The sequence below is a fragment of the Lathyrus oleraceus genome, chromosome 7, assembly GCF_024323335.1.
Source record: "Lathyrus oleraceus cultivar Zhongwan6 chromosome 7, CAAS_Psat_ZW6_1.0, whole genome shotgun sequence".
In the NCBI taxonomy this organism is placed as follows: Eukaryota; Viridiplantae; Streptophyta; class Magnoliopsida; order Fabales; family Fabaceae; genus Lathyrus; species Lathyrus oleraceus.
The window spans coordinates 521,045,425-521,057,321 of record NC_066585.1 but is presented as its reverse complement, the minus strand read 5'-3'; the positions used below and the strand labels follow the sequence as shown (position 1 = coordinate 521,057,321).

Genomic DNA, 11,897 nt, shown 5'->3' with positions numbered 1-11,897 from the left:
AAATAATTTTATATTTATTTATATAAACATTCTCAATATATATATATATATATATATATATAATATATATATATATATATATATATATATATATATATATATATATATATAATATATATATATATATATATATATATATATATATATATATATATATATATATATATATATATATATATATTATATATAAAGTTGAGTTGTCCTTATGGCAAAAAAAAGTGTTTTTCTGATAAAGAGATAAAGAGATGGTACTTTTTATATAAATTTGTCCTTGGTAAGGAAAATGGGATGCGATTACGCAGTGAATCCAACCAGAGTATCTTCAGGATGGACCATTGTCACTATCATTGCTTAGAATTTTTTTTTAAGATATAATTGTTTTTTCCAAAAAAAAATGTTATATGTATATATATTTAAAAAAACAATGTTTTCAAAAAGAAAAAAGATTTATAAAAAGTAATTGTTTAGAAAATAATATATCTAAAATATGAATTTGGTTAAAAACATATTAATAATTAATCAAATTTTAATAATGGAAACTATGATTAACATGTTAATTTGAGAATCTAAAAGTGTTGATGCTTTCGAGAAGATGAATTAATTTCCCTTTTTTTATCTATTAACAGAATTTTACTTTTTAAAAATCAATAAATAAGATAAAGTGTATTTAATAGAGCAGAATAAAATAGAATGATATGAATCATTGTCTGAACATTTTATGATAAAATACCGCAATTTCACTCTCTCCGCAACGTGTTTTCTCTCTTCTCTCTGCCAACTTTCACAGGTATCTTTATCCCTTCACTTTTACCATCTTCTGAATATTATACATGAATCTGTAACCTAACTCTTCAACTTTCAAACCTTAAACACTCGTCAATTATAGGTGTTTCATCGTTTTGTCTGTTTTTTTTTTATCACAAAATTATAATTGATAGTCTCCATGTTTGTTTTTTTCCGAAGTTTTTTTTTTTTGTTGTTATAGTAATTTGAGATATAGCATTTTCATTTTGATTGCTTATAAAATGAAATCTATGTTTCTGATTTGTATTTTGCTGTTTTATTTTCTGCTTAAAAGGAATGAAACACTGCATATAATGAATCGGTTTCACTCTTTGTTTGATGGTATGTCATGTGGTTCATGTGGCTTGGGGTTGGAGCTCGCTGGCTGAACCGTGTGGTGTGGTTCATGTCTAGTATGCTCGCCGTGTGATGCCGCCCTTTTGCGTCCAATCTCTTCCCGTCTCATTCTTGAGCTACCCTGCAAAGTTATTCCAGTTCAGTCAGTGATGAGTAGAATTGGTAGAATTTCTTTAGTCTCTATGTATTTATTGTTCTATTATTTTGTTACAGAAATGTCGACGATTGCGCGCAGAGGTATCCATTTCATGCAGAGACTGAATTCCGCGAAGGTATCTGCTGCTTTGCTAGAGAATGGCCAAAGTCGTGTAATCGATGCTTCACTTACTCTCATTAGAGAAAGAGCAAAGCTTAAGGCAAGTCATAGTTCGGTTTTTGCTTTTGTTTTGCTTGACTGAATCTTGTTTTTTCGGTGCTGTATTCTATGAATCTTTAATTTTATATTTCATTTGGATGATTTTGATTATAAGCTTTCTACGAAAACAATATGAATGTAGAAATTGCTTCTCTGCAGGGAGAACTAGTGCGAGCTTTGGGAGGTGCTGTTGCAACTTCATCGCTTCTTGGAGTTCCTTTGGGACACAATTCATCATTCCTTCAAGGGCCTGCATTTGCGCCACCTCGCATTAGAGAGGCCATTTGGTGTGGTAGCACAAACTCGTCAACCGAAGAAGGTATCATCACATGATTTTCCTTAGGATCATAGGAGTCTTAAATACGATTATTTGTGTAGCCGACTCTAAATTATGCGTTTGTGAACACATCTGCAAATTGTAGTTTGTTCTTTCCATGAAATCTAGGGGTAGTAGAAAGAATCAAGAATACAATTTTAGGCATTGTTATCAATTTGTTCGAACTCCGCTACCATGTAGTCTCTATTTAACAGCACGATTCAATTAGTCATTGTCTATGAATCTAAAGTGGTCATAGAAGCAACTTATTTAACAGGATATAGCTTAATTGCAATCTCAGTTTTCAGTGTCGTCATGCTTCTTGTATCAGCCCTGTAATTATATATGATAATCATAAGCTTGTAGTAACAATACTGTTTTGATTTTTCAGGTAAGGATTTAAAAGACCCACGAGTGCTAACTGATGTCGGTGATGTCCCTATTCAAGAACTTCGAGATTGTAGCGTAGATGATGAAAGATTAATGAGTGTCATTGGTGAATCTGTCAAGTTAGTGATGGAAGAGGTAAATTTGCCAATTTATGATTTGGACTTAAAAAGATTGCACCTTCATCATCCTCAATATATTGTTTCTTAGCATTCACTCCACTATCATGTGAAATACTATAATGTTTTGTCGATAACTTTCTGTTCGAACTTTCTTGATCATCGTGTTATTTATTCTTTCAGGCTCCACTAAGACCCTTAGTTTTAGGTGGTGATCACTCAATATCATTTCCGGTTATTAGAGCTGTCTCGGAGAAGCTTGGAGGACCAGTTGATGTTCTTCATATTGATGCGCATCCCGACAACTATGATGCATTTGAAGGGAACATTTATTCCCATGCTTCTTCCTTTGCTCGTGTCATGGAAGGTGACTATGTTCGGCGACTCTTGCAGGTAAACTTTTATTCTTGATAGGTATATGTTTTGTTTATATCATAAACAGTTTAGTGTATGTTTGGATTGCGGCGAGTTTTGCAAAATCAAGAAGGCCCTGTGATTTTGTTGAAACTAAAAAGTGTAGCTTTTGCCAAAATAACGCTTTTTAATATTATTTCAGGTTGGTCTTCGAACAATAACACCTGAAGGACGCGCACAAGCAAAAAAATTTGGGGTCGAGCAATATGAAATGCGAACATTTTCCAAAGATCGCCCCTTCCTAGAGAACCTGGTATGTCTCTCTCTGTCTCTGTGTTCGTGTGCGCGTGTGTTTACACGCGTATGCACAAGTGCGCTCATAGTAAATTCCTAACATGTATAGAGATACCGACTTGGTGATTTCCTTGTGCAGAAACTAGGGGAAGGTGTGAAAGGGGTGTATATCTCGATAGACGTGGATTGTCTCGATCCTGCATTTGCTCCAGGAGTGTCTCATATTGAACCGGGAGGCCTTTCTTTCCGCGATGTTCTTAACATCCTACACAATCTTCAAGGTGATGTTGTTGCTGGAGATGTCGTTGAATTCAACCCACAACGCGATACTGTTGACGGAATGACTGCTATGGTAGCTGCTAAGTTGGTCAGAGAACTTGCGGCAAAGATTTCAAAATGATAAAAGATACTAACATTTTAGAGGGACAATAAATTTCTACTAGGTTGATGTATTCATATAAGATCTTATACAATATCGAACCGGATTTATATTTCAAATAAATTGCATTACAAAACTCTGCATTGAAGTTCAATTTGTTTTATCGTGATTTTATTCGACTTTTCTGACAAACTCTCGAATCAAATCACAACTTCTTCCTCTTTATTTGTCGCCTCTCGTTTCTCCATTTCTACTAACTTATATCTTCTTGCGCACACACTATAAAATACGAAATTGGTACCAGTTAAAAGTGCAGACAAGAAGAAAAACCAATCTAAATGACCTTCATTTAGATTAGGCGAAACCCAACCGTGCCTTCCACGAGTCGAAGTGATTTTCATTACGACAGACAAAATAGCGTCAGCGACATAACTACCAACCGCCGATGTAGACATGGACAATCCCATTCCCAAGCTTTTCAATCCATCTGGTGCTTGTGATGTAAAAAAATTCATCTGTGCTACATACACAAATGCTTCTGCTACTCCTACAAGTACATATTGCGGTATTTGCCAAAAGATGCTCAAAGAACTCGTCTCTTTACCGTCAATGCTAGCGAACTCGAGTCTTTTCCTCTCTACCAAACCTGCGACAATCAAGGCTAGTATTGTAATGGATAGTCCAATGCCGATTCTTTGTAGCTCGCTAGGAAGCTTTGGCTCTCTTTTGACGATTTTCACGTATAATGGAACAATGAGAATGTCAAATATCATGATGAATAATGACATGCTTATGATATCGAATGCTGTCATGCTAGCAGGAGGGATTTCAAACTTGTAAAACTTTCTGTTCATTGTTGAACCTTGCTCGACGAATAGAGAAAGCATCTGTATGAAGACGACGGACGAGAAGATCGTGCAAAGCCATACTGGCAATAGTCTCAAAATGCATTTTACTTCTTCGACTTGTGTCACGGTGCAAAGACTCCATGGATCTGGATTTTCGCTTTTCTCTAGCAACTTGTGCTCTTCCTTGGTAGAAATAATCGCAGCTCTATCAAAAAACCTGTTTTTCACCAAGATAAAATGAATTCAAATTTTTCCTGCTAAGCTATATTTTCATAAGTTTTCTCAAAGAGCTTATAATAATAAGTTGAAAACTGCTTATTAACATATCATAAGCTATTTTTGTAAGCACTTGTATCAGGATAAGCCCTTAAAACACTTACTTGAGACCTTCAGTATGGTGCATTTTCCGATCTTCCCCTTCTCGAACATCATAGAGTCCGTCTCCATTTGCAGGTACTTGAAGTTTTATTTTCTTCACAGAGGACACAAACACTTGCGCAAACCTCAAGATAGGATTACGAGTCGTCTTCATGTGCCGGTATCTAAGAGATCCGGCCATAAAAACCAGAAACGAAAAACTGCCGCAACCAAAACATATCCAAAATCCAAGCACCCAATTTCCTGAAGTCTCTATGTAAGCCAAAACTGTCTCTGCTGCTAATGATCCTAGATTCAACGCGACATAAAAGTAGCTGAAAAATAAGGACTTGGATTTTTCTTCTTTAGGTTCTTCTTCATCAAATTGATCAGAACCAAATGTTGCTAATGCAGGATCAGCAGCTCCATTTCCTAGTGCTACTAGATATATTGATATGTAAAGTATTGCAACATGAAGTGGTGACTGAGGTTCACATAAAAAACCTATTTTCCCACAACCTTGAGGCTTAAGTAACAAGAAATGAGTTGATAAGGATAATAGCACCAATCCCTACATAAAGAAAAGGAAAATAGAACTTTAGATTTGGAGCAACAAATCCTAAACCGACTAATCCCGATCAATCCCACCATCCACTAGCGGTGGTCCATTTAAAGTCAGAGCAAAGTTCTGTTTGGACTGATCCAACACAAAGATTGTTGGCACCCAGTAGAATTCAAACCTACAAAGATTGTTGGCACCCAGTAGAATTCAAACCTGAGACGGAGAATAAACAAACGTAATGATAAAGTTGCATGTGAATTTGAATACTTACAATGTTGAGTACAAGTTGAAATATGATGCAAGTGAGGTATCTTCCCAAGTATGAGTCACTAAGAAAAGCTCCAACTAGAGAGAAGAAATAGGTAGTTCCCATCCATGTGCTGAAAGTGTTTGCTGACTCTGCATTACTTTGTCTCAACACTAACTTTGCAAAGAGAACCAAATTTACTTCAACTCCAGTGAAAGCCAATGTAACTAGAAACTGATTCGCTGTTTCAATTATAGAGTTCATCAAACTTGTGTCCAAAAAATAAGTCTCTAATGATAATCTTGTTTATAGTCATACAAAAGATAGATAGTTTCCAGGGTCATCTCAAGTTTTTTTTAAGCACTGTATAGTTGGCCTCAATTTAATCAGGACAAATATTTTACGAGACTTTATTTAACTACAGTTTAATTGTAATAAATTTTAGATCTTGTACAGTAGTCCATCTTGCACAAATTTTAGATCTTGTACAGTAGTCCATCTGGCGTGTGCTGAAAGACGCGCAGATAGTATTTTCTAATATAACATCAATATGAATATCATTGAAGAAGTGTGTGGATACCTAATCAACTGATCCATCTTTTGTGCAAAGATTGGTATTCTCCTCTTCATGGCTATCAATTTCAAAGACCTATTCAAATCAAAAACCAATTAATAAAATGAATGAAAATAACAATAATATATATATATATATATATATATATATATATATTATATATATATATATATATAATATATATATATATATATATATATATATATAATCTCTCTTACCCTACTGGCCATCCTTGTCTCTTTTTCCCCCTAGCCTCTTGAATCTCCTTCTTAAACAAAATCACTTTAGTAAAAAATATAAAGTAAAATTATATATATATATATATATATATATATATATTTCTTTCACCTTTAAATTCAATGAGTCAAAGATATGTCTCCAATAGAATGTTGTGCATGAATATCCACTTTCTGTGTCTTGCAAGTGCCGTTGGACTTATAGACAGCACAGTCTTCAAATTCTGTAAACTCTATGTAAGCATTTTGTTCAAGTAAAATCAAATACTTATTTAGATACAATACAAAGAATTGAAACAAGAAAAATCAAATACTTTTTAAAATGACTGTGTTTAAGGTTTCTTTAAAAAAATATATATATTATCTTAAGATATTATATTTTTATTTTTATTAAAATATTTTTATTAATATATTAAAAATAGTGTATAGAATAATAATTAAAAAATACAATTGAAAAAAATAATAATCATTTTTACATTAAAAAGTAAAAATATATTCGTTTTGAAATAATTAATTTTTTTAAAACGATATTCATTTTAAAACGGAGTAATAGTTTATGATAAATATATTTTTTTTGTCAAAAAGAATGTATATTTATTAATTATAATATTTTATATTTTTATTATTATAGAAATGAATTTTGTCAAAAAATTATTAAAAAGTATTATGGAATTTGAAATTTTAAATATTCATGATTTAAAGTGTAAAGTATTGCTATAAATACTAATTATTTTAAAAAACTTTTTTGATGGTTTTTTTACTAAATAGGTAAACAAAATTATTAATAAAAAATACACTAACAATTAATTTAGAACTGGTAATTAAAAAATATTAATTCAATCTATTAAAATTATAAAATTAAATTCTTACATGAACTAGATCTTTAAATATAAATAAATAAATGATTTAATTGAAATACACTGATAGTGTAAAAAGATTTTACACCGTCAGTTAATCTTAGACGTTGGATATTAAAATAAGTTTGACTTTTATTTTAAAATAATGCAAACGGGTGATGGTGATGAATCGACATTAATAAATTTATAATACATAAAATAATGCAAACAAGTAATAGTAATTAATCTCATAAATAAATTTATAATACAATAAAATATTGTTAATATAATGTTAAGGTTGAGGTGCAGCGCGAAAAGTTGAAGTGCAGAATGTATGACTGATGTAAGTAGAATGAAGCATAGTTAGATATTTAGGGGGTGCTTTACTTTACAAATGGGTCGATTTGATTGTATTTATTAAGGGGATTTATTTTTTATCTTTAAATGTTTTTTTTTTAATTTTTAGTGAAAAAGTAAAAAATTGTTATCTATTTTCGGAGATATACATCCGGACACATCAATTTCCCATAAAATAAGATGGGTGAACGTATCTCACTTTGTCAAAATTAAATTCGAAGGTGTATCTCCATATATGTTTTTGTGTTTGTCTGCATATGTATCTTTGGATTAACCATTATTTTCAAATTCAGAAGGTTCTTCGGAGATGCATCTTCGAACGCGTTTAATTAATATATAACGCGCGGCAGACCCTCTGTATTCTCCTTTTTCGTTTTCTAAAACTTTTGAAATACTTCCATTGGAGCTCGTGAGCAACATTCTTGCAGTCCATTTTTCAAGGATCAACATTACCCCTACTTCAAGCTTTTCAATCCCAACTCACTCCACTTACTGCATTCAACATTTTTCATCCTCGTCAACACTTTTTTGAGTAAGTTTCCCATTATTTTTTTAGTTTTGATTATGTATTAGGTAAAATAGTTTGTTTTAAATGCATTAGGTAGTTGTCACATTCAGAATAGATAAATATTAGAGACATGCACTTTTAGTTGGTTGCATTTTGGGTTGTTAGAGTAAGATTTATATGTGTTTCTTCCATTATTAAGAAACACGGGCTTATTCGGAGATGCATCTCCAAATTGTGTCCTTATGGATTTTCGGAGATGCATATCAAAAAATGTCCTGATATGTCATGTTCTCGTCAGGGAGCCTCTGGAGATGCAGAGGGCTTTTGTTGAGAGATGGCATAAAGAAACGTCATATTTCCTTTTCCCCGATGGTGAGATGACGATTACACTAAATGACCTCACTTGCCTTCTACACCTTCTCATCAGAGAGAAGTTACTTGATCATTCCATAATCAAACGTGATGAAGCCCAGGAGATGATGGTCATTTATTTGGGAGCTGAACCAATGAATGCCCTGATTCAGTGTGAGAGCACCAAAGGTGTTCGTGTCAAATTTTCATACTTGAAGAAACTTTATGAAGAAAACTTGGATTTGGTCGACGACGATGATCTACAAGTTACCTATCATCGGTAGTATGCTTTGAGGTGTTTCCTCATATTCTTGGTTGGCATATCCATGTTTGTGGATAAAAATTCAACCTATGTCAATGTGGCATACCTTAAGTACTTCATCGGCTTGTCGACCATTCCCGAGTGGAACTGGGGGACCGCCTGTTTGGTATACCTTTACCTCCAAGTTGAGCGAATGTTCTCTTTGGACGATAAGGTAATGATATGCTCCTGCACCCTGTTGACGATAATTTTCAGAGCCACTGTTAATTTTAAAAGCATTTTTTTAAAAAACTTGTTACTAATATTTTTTCTTATTCATTTTAAGGGATGTATCATATCCCATTTTCACCGCATACACGGGTTTGATCGTGTGGTAGAGTATACTTAGAATTGGCCACGTGCTTGTGTATATTATCCGTACAAAGGGAATGATGTTGTGCGGCTATTGCGAGTGTACATTGGTTGAACTCAACATGATGACATTGACTGGACACCATACACCACTCATCAGGACATTGTTGCCTTCAACCCCATTTTGTTTTACTCAGGATGGTTGGCATGTGGGGGGAATATGATGTACAACTATCTGTTGGAACGATGCATGCGTTAGTTTGGATATGTGCAGATCATTCAAAGTTTCTCCTTTGAGTCTAGTCTTAACAGCATCGTCCGCAGACATCTTGATGACATACTAGCAGATTATGAGAGTCATTTGGTACCATAGGAGTATCAAAGTATGTCAGCCATGATTCAATGGTTTTTTATAGATGGTTACATTACTTGATTTAATAGTGTGTCACACCCTGTCGTGACACCAGACACTCTTATACGTCCTATTTAGGCCTGCTCATGAGGAGATCCTAGAGAATGAGCAGGGCAGGGATGACCATGCCATTAATGTGTTGTTGATCTGTCAAAATATTATGCGGATTGCATATGAGGGCATAGAGTCTGGTTGTTTGAGAGAGGTGAGGATGATGCAATTGTCCTTGCACGTGTCATTCTTACCAAGTCACATAATGCATTGGGTTACCAGCTACTTAAAAGTGCATTAATAGACCTTAGATGCAAGGTGTGCGTTTAAGCCTTATCAAAATCGCAAATTTATGTTAAGTCTGTATCAGACACGTGGTCAGACATGGAATGTGCTTGAGTCGTATCAGAATCACATAAATGCGTTCAGCCTATATCGGATACACATTCATGCAGGCAATGTGTTTTAAGCAGTACCAGAATTGAGGAATTGCATTATGTGTGTATCATACACGCAGTCGATATACACTTAATGTAGTAAGGCATAAATTTAATAACATGACCAAAACCAACGTGCTCCAGATAAGGTTGAATTAATTCAGAGTGTGAGTAAGATATATTCATGGACGCGAGTGCGGAATTTGCTTAGGTCCTAAACAGAAAGCATAGTAAGATCCAAATAAGTTATTCACTATAATGTATAGTTACCAAAACTTAAAAAAACAATCAAATTGAAAAGGAAGAAACAACTTACATAAGAATTAATGTTGTTGAATGTTCTTTTATGTGATTCTACCATGTCTAATAGAGTTGTTCTAATGAGAAGGTGAATGAGAATATGAGTAATTGAGTAATAAAAGTGGTAGGTTATAGTGTTTTGTTGATGATAAAATGAATGGACTGAAGGTAGTATTTATAGTGAAGTTTATGAATAAAAATAATGGAGTATATGCGATAAAATACTGATTATGAGTAAGAAGAAGTTAAATTTTCCCATGATACTATGTCTGAGTTTTCATGCATGTAACATTGGATGGCATTTAATAGGCCAAGGAAGACCCTTTAACTTAATTGGTGCATCCTATATAAATGTAATAGGCCAATAAGACCTATTGGAGCATTGGGTATCTGTTGTGAAAACGATGCCAAAATTACAAAGTATGATTGGTTTCTTGATCGGTAAGAAACCTACAAGGATATAAAAGAAGAAAACAATAAGAACACGATGAAATTGGTTATAAAGTGATATTATTTACTTCCTATTTGAAACAAGATTATAAGTATTACAAAATATCAAATAACCTCTCTCACCCTAATCAAGATTTGTGTTATACAATGATGAGAGACTAGTATGCTATTTATAAGAAAACTAACACACTAAACTAATGGGCTTTTACGCACAATCCCATTACACAAGCTAACTTAGAGAACAAGTTAACTTAAACAATTGGGCATAACAAACAAGCCTAATTCGACATGTTAACAATGCTAGCATACTTCTGTCGCATCCTGCGAAAAATCAACCGGCGAGCCTAAAAATAAAAACACACAGAGCCGCCACTAAACGTTATTTATCCCAAGATAGGGAAAGGAAACGCTCAGAGAAACCTGGAAAGACATGGTCTCGCGACCAGAGAGAAAAGGTTCGGGAGTCGGTTACGCGAGGGGAAGGTATTAGCACCCCTCACGTCCTAGGTACTCCTAGGGATCCACGTCCTAGAATAAAGAAAAGGTTGCTAAACACCACACACACACGGGGAACGCAGGTGGGGTTAAGAGAAACGAGCTCGATAAGGCGTCGCACCTTATGCCTACATATCTTGTAGGGAACAAGAATCAGAGCCACTGTAGTTCGGCTTACGCACGCCAAACAACACAAAACAACACAAACAAACAAAGGTGGCAAACATGGAGCCCGACAACCAATTGATGGAATTACGTCGGCATCCGAACCAAAACACACTCAAAAGGGCAAACGTGGAGCCCGACTGCCACTTACTGGACTTACGTCGGCATCCGAGCCAAAACACAATCAGATAACAAGTAAACACACGCAAAAAAGAAAAAGGTTGCCCGGAGTAGTCTCGCACGACCACCTGCCTACATACCTCGTCTGGAACAAGGATCAGGGCGATGTAGTTCCCCTGAAAGGGACTAAATTGCTAACCAGAAACCGGGGAAAGACACACGACTAGGGAGCTGAGACTCGAGCCTAATGTTGTCATGCAAAGTCGCCCTAAGTTCGGTTTTCTATCCTACTTGCATCAGCAAACTAACCTAACCAGGAAAGAAGCTAGCACACAAGCATACAAGCATACCAATCAACATACATCAAATGAGAACAGGCATCTCACACAATCATGTCAATCAGATATCCACATAACACGCACTATAGCCAAACAAGGGGCTCAATCAATCAGGTTTGACTGCCTAAGCAATCGTCTGTACAGGCTATGTTTGCTCTTAACCTTGCCATCACGAGGCTAAGGTGAAGCAGATGATGGGTGAAGTGAGGATCAGACCTCACAGCTCTTATCCCTAACCAGGGAGAGCTGACAAATGAGCATGGGTCCAGAATAGGGGAACCCTTCTATACTCGATGACTCCGACTCAATTGTGCACTGCACGGATCTTGGGCTTTTGATCTCAATGCTACAACCAT

The 11,897-nt window shown here is 34.8% G+C and overlaps 2 protein-coding genes across 5 annotated transcripts; one reads left to right on the top strand and one right to left on the bottom strand.

Moving 5' to 3' along the window:
• The first annotated feature begins 638 nt into the window (after positions 1-638).
• On the top strand, positions 639-3,498 carry LOC127107538 (arginase 1, mitochondrial). Of its 4 annotated transcripts, none has more exons than XM_051044817.1 (7): positions 639-787; positions 1,354-1,496; positions 1,655-1,814; positions 2,203-2,336; positions 2,501-2,710; positions 2,874-2,984; positions 3,105-3,498. In XM_051044817.1, the coding sequence occupies exons 2-7, from the start codon at positions 1,356-1,358 to the stop codon at positions 3,363-3,365; spliced, it is 1,017 nt and encodes a 338-aa protein (XP_050900774.1). In that variant the 5' UTR covers positions 639-787; positions 1,354-1,355; the 3' UTR covers positions 3,366-3,498. The 4 variants fall into 4 exon arrangements, with proteins under 4 accessions (XP_050900774.1, XP_050900773.1, XP_050900776.1 ...); XM_051044816.1 differs by having other exon boundaries at positions 1,354-1,500; positions 1,659-1,814; XM_051044819.1 differs by lacking the exon at positions 639-787 and adding an exon at positions 789-886 and having other exon boundaries at positions 1,354-1,500; positions 1,659-1,814.
• LOC127107537 (protein NRT1/ PTR FAMILY 7.2) lies at positions 3,488-5,936 on the bottom strand. The gene is made up of 3 exons (XM_051044815.1): positions 5,383-5,936; positions 4,573-5,120; positions 3,488-4,409 (listed from the first exon to the last, which is right to left on the bottom strand). Exons 1-3 carry the CDS (start codon positions 5,620-5,622, stop codon positions 3,545-3,547), a joined length of 1,653 nt encoding a protein of 550 aa, XP_050900772.1. The 5' UTR covers positions 5,623-5,936; the 3' UTR covers positions 3,488-3,544.
• Positions 5,937-11,897: the final 5,961 nt, after the last annotated feature.

Excerpts from the sequence above, each read along its gene's own strand:
- LOC127107538 (XM_051044817.1), top strand. The coding sequence starts at position 1,356 with ATGTCGACGATTGCGCGCAGAGGTATCCATTTCATGCAGAGACTGAAT. Across the intron at positions 1,497-1,654 it reads GAGAAAGAGCAAAGCTTAAG|GGAGAACTAGTGCGAGCTTT; the intron begins GCAAGTCATAGT and ends GCTTCTCTGCAG. Across the intron at positions 1,815-2,202 it reads AAACTCGTCAACCGAAGAAG|GTAAGGATTTAAAAGACCCA; the intron begins GTATCATCACAT and ends TTGATTTTTCAG.
- LOC127107537 (XM_051044815.1), bottom strand. The coding sequence starts at position 5,622 with ATGAACTCTATAATTGAAACAGCGAATCAGTTTCTAGTTACATTGGCT. Across the intron at positions 5,121-5,382 it reads TTCAACTTGTACTCAACATT|GGATTGGTGCTATTATCCTT; the intron begins GTAAGTATTCAA and ends TTCTTTATGTAG. Across the intron at positions 4,410-4,572 it reads CACCATACTGAAGGTCTCAA|GTTTTTTGATAGAGCTGCGA; the intron begins GTAAGTGTTTTA and ends GGTGAAAAACAG.